Source organism: Pelodiscus sinensis, chromosome 15, assembly GCF_049634645.1.
Source record: "Pelodiscus sinensis isolate JC-2024 chromosome 15, ASM4963464v1, whole genome shotgun sequence".
NCBI classification, from domain to species: Eukaryota; Metazoa; Chordata; order Testudines; family Trionychidae; genus Pelodiscus; species Pelodiscus sinensis.
This window is the reverse complement of record NC_134725.1, coordinates 35,343,370-35,362,017: the sequence shown is the minus strand read 5'-3', so window position 1 is coordinate 35,362,017 and position 18,648 is coordinate 35,343,370. Positions and strand designations below refer to the sequence as shown.

At 39.6% G+C, this 18,648-nt stretch overlaps 1 protein-coding gene across 5 annotated transcripts in view; it reads left to right on the top strand.

Moving 5' to 3' along the window:
* The window catches only part of HECTD4 (HECT domain E3 ubiquitin protein ligase 4), a 147,260-nt gene that overhangs the window by 55,841 nt on the left and 72,771 nt on the right, over nt 1–18,648 (top strand). For 2 of the 5 annotated variants that reach the window (XM_075898744.1, XM_014572912.3), the window contains exons 15-26: nt 843–948; nt 1,667–1,787; nt 2,832–2,960; nt 4,126–4,250; nt 5,952–6,105; nt 8,091–8,191; nt 9,676–9,874; nt 11,294–11,413; nt 12,638–12,742; nt 13,588–13,751; nt 17,147–17,380; nt 18,390–18,582. In XM_075898744.1, the coding sequence (XP_075754859.1) occupies nt 843–948; nt 1,667–1,787; nt 2,832–2,960; nt 4,126–4,250; nt 5,952–6,105; nt 8,091–8,191; nt 9,676–9,874; nt 11,294–11,413; nt 12,638–12,742; nt 13,588–13,751; nt 17,147–17,380; nt 18,390–18,582 (1,751 nt within the window). The other 3 variants (XM_075898747.1, XM_075898745.1, XM_075898746.1) reach the window with 3 other exon arrangements.

Sequence of the window (18,648 nt, the reverse complement as noted above, 5' to 3'; positions counted from 1 at the left end):
AAGAGCTTGTCAAAAAAACATCTTGGCAAACAAAGATTTGATGTCTGCACATAAGTAACCAGATGGTGGATCACTGCAACATGGATGGAAAAACATGGATGATGAGTTCTTCCTGTATTCATCATGGGTCTAATGGCATCTGAGCTTCTATAAGACCTTATTTTTACCAGTAGGGATCATTACACTGACAGCTGTCTACATGTAGCTATCATCTTCTCTGCATGGACCCATTTACATACCAAAGCAGTAAAGACTATTGTAACCCATTCACTCTCAGCAGGGACCATAGTAATGAGGATGATAACTAAAAATGTCAGTAGTGTGATTACATTTCAATGTCATCTGTACAAATGTATTATTAGATTTTGTTTTAGCCTTTAGATTGTTTGTGATGCTTTCAGGTCACAAAGAAATTCAGTGTTATGTCTTGAAATAATACCTAGGGTCTTAAAAGTATTTTCAATCATTTTTATTGTTTAAAGTAACATGTTGCTGGTGTCTTTGGTTATTTCTATTTCTGTGGTAATGGCACCACTTGACAATGCCAATCATACCTTATTTTAAAAATAGATATAATTAGGCTGGATATACATGCAAGTGGAGAGGGTCCATTGTTGACTGCATTGGTGGTATCTGCCACTAAATGTAAAATCTGTCATCTCAGAATTTAAAGTAGTAATGCATCTGCAGTAACTCCCAAAATACTTGTATGTCTGTGGAGAATTACAGTTAATTGTAGGTATAGTTACTTTTTGTTGGTAGTGTAGGTTCAGCAATGTTTTTTATGAAAGAATAAAAAATTGTATCTGAAAAATGTAAAATAAACTGTTCTGCTGTTGTAGGAGAAAGAAATAGTGGGCTCTCTCAACTTCGTGATGTGATCCTCAATAGTTTAGCTGAACAGCTTCAGAACAACAGATTTGGAAGTGAAGATGATGATCATTACAGGTGAAGTGAAATAACACAATGGTTGCTCTCAGTTTGGTAAACTGAACTACTTGCTTCCTAAACGACTTGTTCCCTTTGTTACTGCACTTTGAGCTAATGCCAGTCTTGTGTACATACTGTACCTTTTTTTCAAGAGCACTGAATTCCTTTGGTGGTTTGAGAGACAATGAAATTTTTTGAAGTTTCTGTAGAACCACATACATGGTTTGGAGGAGATTGTCATGAATTGCCAGATAGTTAAATGAGAGCAGATGATGTTATATAATCTAACACTGCTCTCCATGTTACTGTGTTTTAAGTGTCACTCTTCAGAACTAAGACTATCATCCTGGAGAAGCTCTAATGTTTATTTAAAGATTGAAGTTCGGAATGGGTTTCTTTTTATTAAAAAAGAAGGCTTCACTTGATGTGGACTCTCTGGAGGTACAGTGAGCAAAATTAATGCAGAGTATACTGATATTTTAAACAAGCCAGAGTTATATCTATCTTCTATTATATTGTGGTAAGAGGCATATTTTTTCAAACATCTTTGCTATCAGAGTGCTTTGGTTAAGCCTATTTGTGCTTGAAAATCTCTGAAGCAGTCATTCAGTCAGTGTATCCTAATTTGTAATATGGTTTTTCAAGACTTTTTCAGGTGTCTTGAATGTGTCAATCATGAATTTTCTTTAATTATAAATCATGAACATCTCCTAATTTCTTTCCTGCATTTTTAAAGACTAAACGATGAGCTTTTGCACTACATTCTCAAGATTGTTGTTCGAGAATCTTGCATCTTAATCACCAAGTGCCAAACTGTATCTAAAGATGACTTTCAAAGACTTCTTTCAACCGTGCCTGTAAGTAAAATGTATTTTTTTAAAATACTCAATTTTCTCAAGTTTTCTTAAGAAGTATAATGAATCCAATAATGTAGTCTTGAAAAATAATATGTGAGGGGCGTTTTCAGAGTATGTTGTTGCAAAAATGAAATCCATTAATATTCCTGAATTAAAATGTTCATGAAGAGAAAGGGGGGCAGAGTTAAAGCAGGGAAAATTGATACATTTTCCCTAACACCTTGCAAGCATACTGTTTCAGTTTTAATGTTTGCTTTCATACAGTTTATATTCAAAGTTTTACAGAGTGATTAACAAAATGGATTAGAATGTAGTGAAAGCTCTTTAGAGTTGTGCTTAGTTATGCATTCAAAGAGAGGGGAATACTGTGTGTTCTATGTTGGGAGATGGGTCAAGAGCTGAAACCATTAGGAGTGAAAATTCACATAGATATTCTTATCTAACAGTTAATGAGTAGGAGAACATGAGGTTGCAGCAGTGGGGGAGTAATAAGTGGGATGAGGTTTGGGGATCTGTTGTTTTGAGATTTACTATAGTACTTCAGTATGTTAGTAAAGTCCCTAATTCTCATTTCAGTCTCATTGACCTGCCCTCCTCGGATCTCACACCAAAGACTTTGCGTCTCCTTTCAGCAAAGATTTCATGGTTGAGCTCTGCAGTAAAGACACGTTAAGACTTCATTACTTTACCGTAGACACCACATAACATTTATACACATATACATTTAGTATTTAATTATAACTCATTTTTAAAAATAAATGTAGTGTTTTTGATGCTTCATTCTTTCTAAATTCTTCACACACTTATTAGTTTACAAAGTGTCCCAGCTGCAATCATTATGAATTAGTGAGACTCTGCTGTTTCGAAAAGAACTATGTAATTCAGTGCCAATAATATGTTCACTAGAAGGAATTTTGTATCTTTCTTGTACTTTTTTCCCTTGCTTGTTTCCTTTTTTACACTTTAAAAAAACACAAGGATTGCCTGTGCCCAGTCTGATTTAAAGAGTTCAGATAATGTAAAATGTGCTTATTTATATTAAAGGCTGCATCTTCATGCTTGCGATATCTGATGGCGGTACAGAACCACCTTCTGAGTAATACTATTTTGATTAAACCTGATGAGAATGATGACAGTGACAGCTCCTTGCAGGGAGAGACATTGAAGGTACAGGTAAACACCGAGTTTTATTCTAGTACTGTTTTCTACGGCCAGTGTTCTGCTGACAGTTCTTGTGTTTCAGCAGTGTAACTTACTGATAGAATCTGTGTTGTCATTTTTTTTGTTGTGTTCAAGAAGCTATACAGTGGAAGTCAATGCGGTCCCATACTTCAGCTAGAATCTGTGATTGTTCTTTGTATAGTTTCCTTTGGCACTGTATTATTACAGTCTGCCAGAATGTCCATTCTAAAATTTGTGAAAGCATTTTGTACTTGTCTGTGAAAGAGTGTAGGGTGTCTTCTGGACTTTATGTATTTTCTTTCATTTCATATTTAGACTAGCTTTGGAATGCAATTTTAGCCAGCATCACATCTTTAGAGATTTTTATTTGTGCTCCTATAACTTTTGACTTCACTCATAAAATTTTTGCTGGTTTTTAACTACAAAACTCATATGAGGGAATGGTCTTTCCCCCGGTCTCCAAAAGCATGACTTTGCTAATCTTCAGAACCTGCTTGTAGGCCCATCTTGTCTTTCCATGCCATAAAGGAACTGGGGAAAGGGAAATGTGAGATTAGAGGATTATGATGATTTCATTGATTTGGTGTTTACATGAACACTATAGCTGGGGTAATGCTGTCAGTAAATAACTGTCAGTTTTGTCCCAAAGCTCAGGTTGTTTTTGTAATTGTTATTTCACTAATTGTATTGCCGATATCATTGGGCTATTTCTGTCTGCTGCTTTTTATAGGCATTTGTAAGCTTGTTATAGAATGCCATTTATGTTCAAGCTTGTTGAGTAATAAATGTTTCAATACTATTGTCTGTCTTTTTCTCTATTCACCCATGTTCTCATTGTTCAGTTTCTTTCTACAGTTGTCATCATACCTTCTAGGACATTCTGTCACCATTGCAGTGCGTTGGCTGGCTACTTTCCTGTGCTGAACTGGGGACTTCTTCCTTCCCTAGAAACTGCATGTGCATCCTATGAAATGCACCCAGTTTTTACCAGCACTTTAGGCCTTAGTATTACAAATTAAATTTAAGTCTTTGATGAATCCATAGGCATGCCAGGTCACATTGTCATTATTTAATTTGGAAACCCATAGTTTAGTTCAGTTGTCAGTTGTTTATTCTCTAGGAATGTAAGTATTATTATATAACATTTTGTACCTAGGAGCTAAAGACCAGTATTTTGGCTCTTGCTACACAAATCCTGACTGGATGTGACGAAGTTTTAGAAATGCTGCAACAAGTCACTACAGCTCTTATAAACAGCGACATTTCTGACAGAGAGCAGAGGTAAGATGACCTGAATTCATACTTTTAGTCTGAAAAATATGAGCTGCTGCCCACTCTATGTACCACCTTGTTTAGTAAAGGGAAGGTAAAACTATCAGAATTCTTAACTTCCCTTTCTTTTTCTTTTTAATGTAATAAAGTATTGAAGAGCTAGGAACTATTTCTTAATATCAATTATTCTTTGGTATCCCTAAGGCAGTCTTCCTTTGAGAGCTTTGAATCAGGTTTTCCATAAATTGATTTTGGGCTTATTAATAAAATATACAGACGTACAGAAACTCTTCAAAATCACAAAATTTAGCTCTTTAGTTAGTCCAGTTACTTGGCTAAGTACCTTAAACATTATAATAAATGGAGACATTCTTATCCACCAACACCCTTTGAGAATCAGTCTCATGAGAAATTCTGTAGGTTAGGGCAGGGCTACTCAAAATGTGGCCCGTGGCCTGCTTGTTTGCGGCCTGTGGTGTGTTTTGGGTTTGCGCAGGGCTCACTACGCAGCCCATAGGTAGGATCCTTTGAACATGGCCTCCACTGGGAACTTGCTCCATAACGGCAAGTCAGTATAATGGTCTTCTGTTGATATGCATTTTAGTAGTTCAATTCCTGGACTGTCATTGCTCATTAAAAGTGCTGTCATATGGATGGAAATCGGGTAGATATTGTATTTTATTAATATCAGCAGAACTGACTTAAATGAAGCCTCCATGTTGTGCAGTCTTGCCTTAATCTTTGTATTCATGCCCATCAGCGTGAAAGAAGCTATTTGCACATATATTTGCATGTATATGCATCTACACTTAAGTTGCAGCCCTCGGCATGTGCTGTGAGTATGATTGTGGTCCCTGCGGCTTCCAAAGTTGAGTAGCCCTGGATTAGGATCTTTATCTCCTGAAGATCTCCTTGACAGCAGTATTTTTTTCAGTCACATTCCTTGGTGATACTCTAATATCCATCATATATTATCAAAGCATCCCCTCTGCTTGCTTGCTTCAGGGAGTAAATGAAAACTGGGACTAGAAAACAAATATATTCCTCAATCTTATTGAGAATTTTAAAAATGTCTCCATTTTGAAAAAGAAAGAGTTAGGCCAAAAAAACTAAAATTTAAAATATCCAGAATAAAAAAGACTTTCTAGAAAAAGTCCTGTTTTAGATTCTAGGCTTTCAGGTATAGGCTTTCTGTTTCTACCCATTGGGTCTGTATCATGTTTTTGGAATATATTCCTTTTAGGGGGGAGGGGCAGGCTACTGTCTTGTCATATTTACAGGCTTGGTTTTTTTGTGGGTTTTTTGCTCATAGATAGTTTTGGAGACTTATGTCTTATAGTATTTTCTTATCGTAAGGAGTTGTGAACTGGAGCACGGTGTTTACTGTTGTGTTGGTACAATGCATAGCAGAATGGGGCCTTTATCCCCATCAGGGCCTCTGGGCAGTATAGTAAATTAACAATTTAATTATTGTTCAGCAAACAGACTTCTAGAAAAGACCGTGAATCTCATATGTTAGCAAAGATTGTGTGTTCTGTAGATATTAACATAGAAAGGTTTTTCTCAGAACACTTGCACATAAAAATATACTGCTTGCTCTTGAATTATTTACTTATGCAGTCTAATTTTATATTAAACTAATTGCTTTAAATACAGATAGTAATGGCATTCTATGAAAAGAATTGTTAGACATTTTGACTCTTGTTGCAGGTTAAAAGGCCTGGAACAAGTTACTAAGGCCACTATGCTTGGTCACCTGCTTCCAGTATTATTGACATCTCTGATGCATCCAAACTTACAGACGCTAACCATGGCCGATGCACTGATGCCTCAGCTGGTACAGCTGGTACTTTATACCAGTCAGGTATAGCCTTTACATTGTGGACTGAAGTATAGATTTTTAAAATAAAATTGGACATATTGATGTTCAACTTACCATTGGTATTCTCATGAAGAATACGAGGTTAAAATAACAAGACTAAAGAATAGTAATTACAGGAAACCCCTGAGATGCGACCACCCGAGTTCTGACCCCCCTGCACTTATAACCATTTTTGTAAGTGCGGAAGGGGCCGAAAACCTCCAACTTGCGTCCTCTGCCTGCATTTACGACGGCACACGATGCCTATCGTAAATGAGGGTTTGAGTTACGATGCCCCTAACTTGCGACTCTTCCCCAGGAACTGATCTCGTCACAGATTGGGGGCCACCTGTTGATGTTATCTCTGATAGCTCCGCAAAAGGAGCTATGCTGTTGATGGCGTTCTTCCATAATACCAATACTGATAAAAAATGTGTTATGAACTAATCACTTCTTATTGTTTTGAATCAAAGGGGTCCTTGTGCTATTTACGTACTACGAAACCAATTAAGGTCTAAGTTTTGAAAGGCTCAAGTCCTTACTTCTTCTAGCTCAGGGGTGGTCAAACCTGTGGCTCCTGACAGAACTGGGACAGAACCCGGAACCGCTCAGGACAGCTGCTCTCGTGGCCAAGCCACTGTAAGCTGCATGCGTGCTCACGGCCCGTGCCGTTTCGCTTACAGCCTCCAACGCACTGCATTGTAGCCTGCACGTGCAGGCTAGGTCGCACACAGTGTCTCAGCCTGCACATGCTAGCAGCTGGCCACTGAGTGTAGGCAGCTGCAACGGTGGGTGGTGGCGCCAGCAGCGGTTCCGGGACCTGGGCATAAGGTTAGTGGGGGAGGGGAATTAGGTTAGAGCAGGGAGGAGAGAGGTGTTTGGCTCTGGGGAGGGGGAGAGGAGAGGGATTGGGTGGGGGGGGCCTGTGCGCTTGGTGTGCTGGCCACTCAGCGCACATGCCCCAGTGCATGGAGGGAGACATGTAGCTGCAGTGGCGGCAGCTCCAGGACCCAAGAATTAGTTAGAGCAAGGAAGGGGGGAGTGCCTAGCTTTAGTTTGGGGGAGGGGAACGGAAAAGAGGGGGATTAGGTTTGGCGGGGGGGGGGGGGTGGAGTGTGCACGGCGTCCCAGCCAGCACATCTCAAGGCCGGCCACTCTGCACACGTGCCCCAGCGCTTGGAGGGAGGCGTGTGCAGCTGTAGTGGTGGTGGCTCCACTTCCAGGACCCGAGAATTAGGTTAGAGTGGGGAGGGGAAAGGGGGATTGATATGGGGGGGACGGTGCCTGGCTCGCAAGGGGGAGAGGATACACTAACAAATTAAGGGAAAACTTATTTTAGTTAGATCAGGGGTTCTTAAACATTCATGGTGAGGACCTTATCCTTCAAGAGTTATTAATAAGCCCACTTCCCTTTCACATAGGCAATTTCACAATGTCTCTGTGGTAACTACCACAGTTGTTTATATAGAAAAGTAATAATAGGAAAGCTAGGGATGTTAGATATTGGGTATTTGAATCCAGATAGAGGCAGCAGTGCAGGGGGGAGGGGCACCATGCAGCCATTGCAGGGGGGAACCAGTTTTTAAGCTGGCTCCTTCTAGCACCAGCTCCTGCTTCTACCCCCAACTTGCTGCCTCTGATACAGCAGCATTGACATCTCTAAAGAAAAACATTTAATTTATTTTTAGCTTTTTTTTTTTTTAAATAAAAAGTGATTTAGACACTAGAAACAATCTGGCGATTAGGTGGCATGTTTCCAGTCACTTCTCTGCACACCATCAGCAAGTGGTCCATGGATCACAGTTCTATAACAGTTGCTTGTCTACTACTAGTAACAGAGTCTTGAAGTAACTAGTAACAGAGTCTTGTGTCCCGCTCAGCATAAGTAACAATGCAGCGTTAATATTAACAAGCTTCAGAAAGGTACACGGTTCTTACAGTGAAATATGATGTGTATGTGCTGCTAAAGTTGTTTGTGTTTGTTGCAGACGGCCTTGTTGCTTAAAACCCAGTGTCCAGTTTTCTCAGAGGTGGGCAGTTCCCCCAGCAGTACAGCAGAGCAAAAGGGCAAGCTGTTCCCTGATGAGAGGTGATTGCCCCTTACTCCCAATATTTAATATTTTTCTATTAAAAGCAATGAGGAGTCTGTGACACTTGAGAGACTATCAGATTTATTAGGACATGAGCTTTTGTGGGTAAAACCCACTTCATCAGATGAATTGGAGTGGAAGTTAAAGGCAGGGGTATATATAAGAAGGAAGTCCTCATTTTTTAATTATGTTGTTCCTAGCCTGACCATTGCTAGAGTGACTCATAGAAGCAAGGATCTTGAAAAGTCAGCATTACAGTAGTCCGAATCTACAAAGCAATTTTATATAACAAGACTTTATGAAAGTATGTTTATTTTTGGGAAAAAATTCCATAGAGTTGAAAGTTGAGTCTAATAGAAAGCTTAGATGAAGTATAAGTATACATGTGTGTTCTCTCTAGCTTTTGGAAAGAATTTCTTCATGCTTGAGCCCAAGTCAATGTATAGATTCTTAGCTTTATAACAAACTTATTTCCTGTAGCAGCATAGGGTATTTTAAATTGTGATTTTTAAGAAGTAAACGAGTAAGGTGATATTTATGTCTAGTCCTGGTTTTAAATCAGGGGTGGGGAACCTCAGGCCCAGGGGCCAGATATAGCGCCCAGCTTGCTTGCATCCAGCTCCCGAAGGTTTCCCCCAGTATTGGGGAGCCCACAATGGTGCTCCAGTCCTCTGTAGGTCTGGAGCACACAAAATCTACTAGCCTGGGGCTCCCAAGGCTCTGTTGTATAAGGCGATATGGGGAGTGCCTTTTTCCTTCTTGGGGGGCCAGATTACTGAGGGTTTGAGGGGGTTGCTTCTCACTTGTGCATGGCCCCCGACTTTTTTTTTCTGTGGGTCAGTGGCTCCCGACCCAAAAAAGGTTCCCCAGCCCTGTTTTAAATCTTAGGTCACAAATGTAAAGACTATCGTCTCAACTTAAATCCAGTTATCACATGAAAGTTTTATTTAATGTCACATTCAGCTTTTCAGATTTTCATTTTTTAAGCAGTGGTAGGTTTGAAAACAGTTTTTTGACATATATGAAATGCAACAACTTCCTTTTCACTCCAGAGTTAAACAGATTTGGATACAATTTTACATATATAGTCTATTACGATTTTATCTTTTATCTTCCCCAAGAAGGTAGGTGGATTATGTACTAACATTCAGAAACTGGAACCTTTGTGCGGTACAGTACTTTACTTGTTGGATGTAATTTTTTCCAGGTATTTTTAGGTTTCTAAAACTAAAATATCCAAGCTTATTGTTCTAGCTTGACATGTTTTCTTTGTAACGTAAAGATCTCAGGTTATTTAAGATGCCTTTATGCCCTCAACACACATGCTTCTAGTGAATATTTAGACAAATATTTTGTTAGCTGTTAATAACCTGAAGATAGTTATTAGGCTTTCAAAGCATCTTATGTTGGTGGTTGAATATAATAATAAACCTCTATATGTTTACATCTTCAGTACTACCTTCAGTTTTTTCTGTGATTTCAGAATGCTGGAAGAGAAAGAGGAGCCAGGTTTTCTCACTGGCTTGAAGATCCCAGCACCCTGGGCTGCTGGGAAAACTGTAGAAACAGTTCATCCTGTCAGGGACAATTACAAGTTTAAAGAAACTGTACATATCCCAGGAGCCCGCTGTTTATATCTTAGATTTGATAGCAGATGTTCTTCACAGTATGATTATGATAAGGTAAGGAAGAGCCAGTACAGAAACTTCACTATTGTGAGTCTTTCATTAACATTTCTCATTTCATTTCTCATCCATCACACCTTATCAGTAGTGATGAGGATGATGTGGTAGGTTTTTACCGACAGCAACACTAACACACTGTAATTTCACAAGATCTGCTTGCCCCTGGGATCCTAGATTTTAGAAATGAAAAGAAATTTTGGAGTAGTAGGTGGTTTCGAATACTTCTCAGGGATGTCAGTCTCCTCTCTTAGCACCTGTAAAATTAGAGTGGATTATGTACAAGAAAATATACAATGCGGGAGGATCTATCATGAAATGGCAGGGGACTGTGACTGGATGAGTTAATATATCTTTTTTCATTTCTGATTTCTGGGGGGGGGGGGATAATTTCTATTATTTTGTTAAGAAACGGTCAGATATGAGCTAAACATTTACAAAGGACCCTTTTAGAATGTAATGTCCAGTGAATATCACTGTTATCTAACAGAAACTTAGTTTATGGATCCTTAAAGAATTAGGTTCCCTGTTGAACTTTTCTTCTAAAGTGCCCAAATGTGGTGGTGGTAATCCAGTAGGAGAAATGTAATAATCCTCAGAAAAGTTACTTCCCCCAGAAACCCAGACCAGCATTTCCTGCTGACATTCATTTCATGACTCCTTAGATTATTCCTCTTTCTTGTAGAACTTGCTGAGTTCATTCTCCTTGTCTGTCATCCAGTTTTCCTTATTTATTTAACTTTCATTTAATTGTCTCCTTTGTAGATCAGCACAGTTTGTTTAAACTGGGCAGAACTGGAAAGGAAAAGTTTCTGATTATAAATGGCTTGTTTACATGGATTAATATGAATATGCCTCTTCAATTTCAATAACATAGATAATGAAATACCAACCTTATTTTCTGTGTAATCTAAGAGCAATTTATCCTGCTTACTATTTGTTTCTGTGTATTCTTTAATATTCTAGTTTGAGTCCTGTGGTACCTAATTTAGACTTCTAGGTTGTCACCAGTAACTTTTAAACACTTAAAACTTTGTGCCTCATCACGTTTCCATTGAACTAATTTACAAATTGTTAACTCCCATTAACTTCAAAAGGAGCAGGATCTGGCCCTTTACTTAGAAACTACATTGGACTCTGTGAGCTAGGAATCTCTTGAGTCCTATTCTGCCACTGACTTCCTGTGTGACCTTGGGCAAGTCACTTAGCCATCTCTGCCTCAGTTTCTCCATCTGTAAAATGGGGATAATAATACTTGCCAGACTGCCTATCTATCTCACAAGGCTATTGTGAGGATTTGTTTCTTAATGTTTGTGAAGCGCTTCGACTTTGTAAAGCGCTCTGTAAGTGCTAAGTATTATTATTATTAGATTTTTTGTTTTTCTTTTACAGTCTAACAGTGTATTTTATGTTTTGAAGTTGGTGATCTATGCTGGTCCTAACACAAACAGTAGGAAGGTTGCTGAGTATGGAGGCAATACACTGGGATATGGCAGCCGTAGTGTCTTAGGAACGGGTTGGCCGAAAGACTTAGTGAAGGTACAGTATTACAATCCAACAATATTTCACACAGAAAAATCCCTTTTTGAAAACTGTGTTGAGATTATTTTAAACTCTTATTTTTGTAGCAGTGGAGCCCAAATATTTTAGTGTAAGTTTCTTTGAGAGCACTTGCTAAGATGGTGTTTATATCCTTGGGGAAGGAACTCTTATCCTATGCAACATGACAGCTGCCCATATTTTATAGCAGCATGTCACTTACTTTAGCAAGTAATGACATTCCATGATCAGTGTTTTGTAGGAGAAGCAGGAAAGACATTCAGGAGATGATCATTCCCCATGAGTAAATATGTTGAAGGTTCCTGCTGACCCTGAAGCTGTGCAAATGGTCTTGAAGGCCATAGGGACATAATTTTAGGACAGCACACAAGCCACTAAAAATATTAAATATTAACAATTTCTCCTCTATCCATTTATCTCATTTTTAAAATTAGTTAATATGGAATTTTAGGGAACATACATTTAACAAGAAGTAGAAATCTGAGATTCTCAGAAATCTCTATCAGAATTGGTGAACTCAGTATGTTCTCTCTGATTTACGTAAAAGATCACTTCCCTTATGTAGTTGTGGTAAAGCATAATCCCCGAGTGCTGTCCTATCTAAAATTTGGTATATACTTGATAAAATGTATAACATTGTCAAAAAGTAAAGGGAGAGGTGGTTGTTCGGTTAGACAAGCAGTGTACTGATTTGCAACTTGGAAGTTCTAGTCTTGGAAACGCTCTGTTCCAATGGCTCAAATTAGTGAAGATAATGTTGTTTTGCAGAAAGTACAGTTATGTTAGCAGCCACTGCTGTTTATTAAGTTATTTCATTGGTTTCCTCTACTTGAAGAGTTAGCCTACCTTCTTGGCCACAGGAAAGGAACTGGTGATTATTGCCTGTGCTCTCAAAAAATAAAATATTTTAGTGGAAACTTGCCTGGGTTAGCTATAATTGTAGCTATCGCGACACAGTCTTTCTTTTGCCCACTATAGATAGTGAGCAACAAAATCTAACCAAAGTGTAATCACAAATGGATATTTTCATGAAAAGGGGAAGAGCTTAATTAGCATACATAATTGGAAATAAAAAGATATTTTTAAGAATAAAGCAACTGTCATTATTTTAAAAATTAATCCATAAAATAAGCCAGTATTATTTTTTAAAAGTCCATTTGTCTTGTTTTAACTGTCTTTTCCTCCCTCCCTTTAAAATTTAAGGTGGAAGGGGATACAGTTACCTTCTCCTTTGAAATGAGGAGTGGCCGTGAGCACAACACTCCAGACAAAGCTATGTGGGGCTTTGCTTGCACTGTCCGAGCACAGGTACGGTCATTATGACCAATGTTGTCAAATAGGCTGAATGTGAATTTATATCTGATTTACATTATGCACATTATTTCAAATTAAGAAACAAATCGTGGTTGTACTTTTGAAACAGACCTAAAGGTTGGATGTGGGGTTAAAACTTCAGGATGGCTCTTTCAATGGCCATTTCTTTACAGTGTAAGGGAGCTCTCTCACTTCATTGGCTAGATTTGGTCAGATACACTTTGTGGTACAATTAGGCTTTGGGACAGCAGATGACAGTTCTAAGTAGTGTGTGTGTGTGAGTGAGAGTGTGAGTGTGAGTGAGAGAGATATATATATTTTTACGCTGGACTTGGGGAAGACCTCTAAGATATTCATCCTGACTTGTAGGAGATGAGTACAATGAGGGGATTAAGTATCTGCTAGTAAAGTGGAAATCAGAGATGTAAATAATTAATTAATGGCTCTAAGACAGAGAAAAAGACCCAATGTGGGAGGAAGGAAACTGAGATTAAGTACTAAGAAGAAAAATGTGTACCACAGTGCCCAAGAGATAAGACAAAATCTGGTCTAAGAGAAGATAAAATGACATTTTCAGGGGTGGTGGATTGTCTCCCCTCAAAAAATTTTTTTAGTCTTTTAGGATTATCTGATTTCCCAGTTTTCTAATCACATGAATTTCATACTATTCAAATTAAGTTTTCATACAAACTCATTTGTAGTGTTCTATAAATAAAATTGTCAGAGCTTGCTTTATTGTGACACTGTATGATATATGCAAGTCATATTTCGAAGTAAAATGCTTAGATAGCCACTTTAAAAATAATTAATCGCTTGGTTTATCTCTGTCAATACTGCAGGAGTCTTCAGAAGATGTGTCGGGAGGATTACCATTCTTGGTTGATCTGGCTTTAGGCCTCTCTGTGTTAGCCTGCTCCATGCTAAGGATATTATACAATGGACCAGAAATTACCAAAGATGAGGAAACGTGCCAGGAACTCTTAAGATCTAAACTGTTACAGAGGTAAAAAAAAAAAAAAGGTTGATTTGAATCTGAATTTAATTTAATTTTAATTTAATATAATTGTATGCACTGTAGTTGTGATATAAACATAAGAATGGCCATACTGGGTCAGACCAAAGTTCTGTCTAGCTCAGTATCCTGTCTTTCAACAGTGGCCAGTGCCAGGTTCCCCAGGGGGAATGAACAGAACAGGGAATCATCAAATGATGCTTGTAGTAGTGTTGGTCCCAGATTATTGCAGAGACAAGGTGAATGAGGTAATATCTCTTATTGGACCAAGTTTTAATGGTGAGAGAGAGAAGCTTAGATCTGAAGAAGACCTCTGTGACTCGAAAGCTGCTCTCTTATCAACAAAAGTTGATCTACTAAAAGATATTGCCTCACCCCTCCCTTGTCTTTTTACTTAATTTGCATTTTGAAGCCAGATAGCTTTCAGAAAAAGTTAATTTGCTTCTGTACTTAAGCATGCAGTCATGTATCTGTCTGCTCTACACTTTTATTATTTGTATCCTAGAAGACTTACCTGGTATTTCCTGAGTCCTGCAGGGCAGGATGCTGGCAGGGTGTGAGTGTGTGTGTGTGCAGGAGTCAGGGCAGGGCCTTCGGAAGCAGTGCAGGAGACTGAGGGAGGATATGAGAGTGAGGGTTGATGAGGGACGCAGGGCAGGGAGTCCCTTTTGGCACAGGCCATTTCTTTCTCAAGACCCTCCCCAACCACTAAGGCATTTTCTCTTCCCTCAGCCTACCTCCTAGCCACCAGGGGCCTTTTCTTCTCTCCCACTCCAATGCTTCAGCCAATGGTCAGGGAAAGGGGACAAAAGTTTGGGGCAGGAAGGCTATTTACCCAGTGTGCTGGCAGGTAAGATGGCAGAGCCTCAGCCCTCCTGGCCACTCCCTTTGTGGTGTAGCTAGTGGACATTCTGCAGGATAGCTTCCTATAGGGTTGCTGCTCCCAGTGGCCACTCTCATACAGTGTCCCTCCGAACAGCAGCCCCTCCCTTTCCATGTTATGGAAAACTGTCCCGTATCCAGTATTTACAATTGTCATGACACAGCCAAACTCTGATCTTGTTTTAAGTTAGGCAAAGTGGAAGCTGCATAGCAAATTTGGTGGTCCTAGCTCTTTCTGTTTAGGAGGAGTTCTTCAACAAACAGACTTACAGACAGACGCACAGTTCTCTAAAATATATGGGCATAATTAACTCAGCAGTGCTATTAATTCTGTATAACTATTGCAGGGGAAAGAAATAATCTTAGCAAAAGAAAAAGATCTTTTCCTTACTAGAGCTGAGTGAAAATTGGAAAGTATTCTGTGAAAACTAATTCATATTTTTACAGAAAACTTTCATTCAGCCATGTTTATATCCTTTCTGTATTAACTTTCAGCAAACACTTTAATCACTCAAGCTTTACCAGCTCAAATACTTATGAAAAGTAACTTCTTAGTTCAAACTTTGTAATATTGGCTAGCAGAAAATTTTTGTATCTCATTGTAAACTTCCCAATTGGTGCTCTTAGCCAGTTAAATAAATTGTGGCATTTTGAATGACTTGAGTTTCTTCCAATCACTGCTTGAGTTACAAATATTTCCTTCTAATATAAAAATGGGAAGTTTGTACAGTGTGTGTTTGGTAAGTACGTTATAGCACATATATTTTAAAATCAGGTAAAATGAGCATTTGAATAATCTGTAAACATAAAGAATCAGTTTTCTTTCTTGAAGTCAGTGAGTTTCAAAATTGTATAATCTGTTCATAGGTAGTTGAATAGAGAAAAAGGCAAAATCTGTTGAATAAATAAATGTTTGGCTATGCTGGAAGGACGGAAGACACTGAATGTGGTTTAATTAGGCTGCAAATTTATTCTTAAATATTGGGGAGTGCCTGGCATGTAAAAATATACAGTGCCGATAATTCCATAATCATTTACATATACCAATGGGGTGCTGCTGTCATCCCTTCCCCTTCTCCTCAGTCATTCTGCTGTTGGCACCTTGCCGCACCCATCTCTTGAATGAAGATTTGTCTCCCTGTTGTACAGGTCATTGGAGCTCTGACCCCCACTTGGTTTCCATTTCTTTAAAGAATACCTCTTTTAAATCCTTCACCAATTCATTTTATTTGATACTGTATCCATGGCCTGGATGTCTGCCACAAGGAGGAGCCATGAGTTAACGTGGCTGACTCCCTCGCATACTTAGCCAGCTTTGTAGACGTCAGCCAACACATCTGCTCCCAAGTCTCTGAATAATGTTTGTATCCCATATACTGTGGCCAGGTGAGATATTATCAGCACTCCTATCTCCCATTCCTGTACCTTCTCACCTTGTTGACTGGAAGGCACTTTGCAGCACCCCATCACACATGTCACACATGTCCCTCCGGGGCGAGGGACGGCAATTTTTAGTCATGAGAAGTTCCAGTGTCTGTCCAAAGTTGTCCTTAGTTCTGATCATTAATCCTATCCCTTTACACATTCCCAAATCGCTTCACCTGGGGGAAAATCATATCTGGTTCCTGCTCATGAGCCACCGCAGTGCACAGAAGGGGCAACAGCTGGCTCCATAATATGCCTGTCTTCTTGTGCCTGCTTAGGACTATTTCACCACTGAGGCCTAGCTACAAACCTCCAGACAAAGCTGGAAGCCCTCCTGTGCACCCAGAAAACAATACTGTACCCACAGATCCACACCATCCTCTGCCAGCCCCATCTGCCAGCATCTGTAATGCAAACATAAAGGAGAATTAACACTGATTCCCCACCTGGGGTCTCGGGTATGCTTCAGAATGCCAGTGTCCAGCTGTCCAAACTATACTGGCTCTGAAACCCAGATGACCCACTGTTGTTGCCCTGATATTGATTTGATGTTATGAAGACCAGGACTTTAACAGGATTAAAAAAATAACTAGATAAATTCCTGGACATTAGGTCCATCAATGGCTATTAGCCAGGATGGGTAGGAATGGTGTCCCTAGCCTCTCTTTCTTTGGAGGCAGGTGACAGGGAAGGGATCACATGAGGATTACCTATTGTGATCCTTCCCTCTGAGGCATCTGGTATTGGCCACTGTCAGCAGACAGGGTATTGGGCTAGATGGACCTTTGGTCTGACCCAGTATGGCTGTTCTTTTATTCTTATGATCCTGATTCAGTAGGAGCCAAATTCATGTGCTAGAAAGCTCAGTCTGGCAAAATTTCCATTTGTTTCAACGGATGCTGTGTTCTGCCATTTTGTGAAGCATGAACCTTTTACTTTCTTCATGTTCTGAAATAAAGCCCCATATAAAACGTTTTTAAGTAAGGTGTTGCACTATGCCTTTCTCAACATGAGGAGTAAGGGTTAGAAGGAAACTAAAGGCCCTTTAATATAGGTATTGTTTATCTTTATTTTCTCAGATGTCAGTGGCAGGTGGAGGCCAATGGGATAATATCTCCAGCCCTTACTCCAAGCCCTTCTCCGCTGCCTCTTACCATAGACGAGGATCGAGAATTCACCTATCCTTCTGATGTCTTAGTGCCTCCTGTCGGACATTACTTTGATCTGCCTAGGATCAGGTTGCCTCCAGGAATCATGATAAAACTCAGGGAAATATCTGGACGTGCTCGGCCTCAGTTTAGACCTAGTATAAAGTAAGTAACTGTTTCTTCAGCGTTATTATTGAAACTAGCATACAAAGGGCTGTCAAATGTGGAAACCAAACAAAATACATAAAAATATTCTCCAATACCTCAGTAGTGATAATTGAAGGATGATATTTATTACAGTAATATTAGGCACGGAAATATCAGATTGAAAAAGATAATTCTCAACTTGATATGCATTTTCTAGATCTGTGGCAGGTTGAACATTCATTGGCATGGCCTCTTCTGCTGGTCTATCTGGGAATGAGCTCTTCCAGTCCTGAAGTGCCCCTCTTGTCTGGTGGCTTGCCCTTCGTTACCTGTCTTTTCCACTATTTCAGGCCCCATGTCACTTCTGTCCCATGGTGCCCCCTTCCTTTCAGTACTGCCCAGTGGCAGTGCCCTCACACTCTGGGGTCTTCCACTCCCAGAGAACCACAACCGCCTATACCCACCTTTGGTATATTGGGGGTTGTGGTTATATAACAGTGATTCCCTGCTAGTTGTGATCTAGCCCCTTACCTCAAGGGCAAACTGCAGTCTGGAATGGCCACTCATCATTGGCAAGGGTATGCGAACCTGCAGCCTTCTCCTGGCTTGGCTGCCTTCCTGCAGCCTTCATACACCTCAGGGCTTGAAAACAAGGTCTCAGTCAGGAAGTTTGCCTGGCCAGAGCTCCACAGTTCTGCTTGCCCTTTTCCAGCATTGCTTCATCTCGGGTATCCTAGTTTACCAGGCTGCCAGGTCCTTCCTGTTCCATCACTAGAGCAAGAGTGCCTCCATGAGCCTAGCAGCGCCTGTTTATACTGCCCTAGCTAGGCCCTGATTGGCTGCTACCTGCCTTCACCTGATTGACCTATAGTCCCAGCCCTCTCCCAGGACTAGGTTTAACCCATATTTCAGTGAAGTGGGGTGATCACTAAACTACAAGATACTAAAGCACAATTTCTTGCTAGTGAATGGTAAATACATATTCTTTTGTATCTTCGCTAATTAGATTAGTTTCCATCTGTAACAGGGAAGTGATTCAGCCAGATGTAATGGAGGAGATGGTAGTTTCATGTGTTATTAAACATTTGAACTTGGTTGATGCACTCCAGTCCCTAATAAACTTCCAGTATCAAGAAGAACATGCTGAGGAATATGATTTGCTGTGTAAAATTATGGGGGAGACCTTCAAAAAGCTAAATGCTATGGAAAGACAATTGCAGGTAAGAGAACCGAAGAAATTTTTTATTATTAACTTCTTAAGGTATTACTAACATAGACATTTAAAA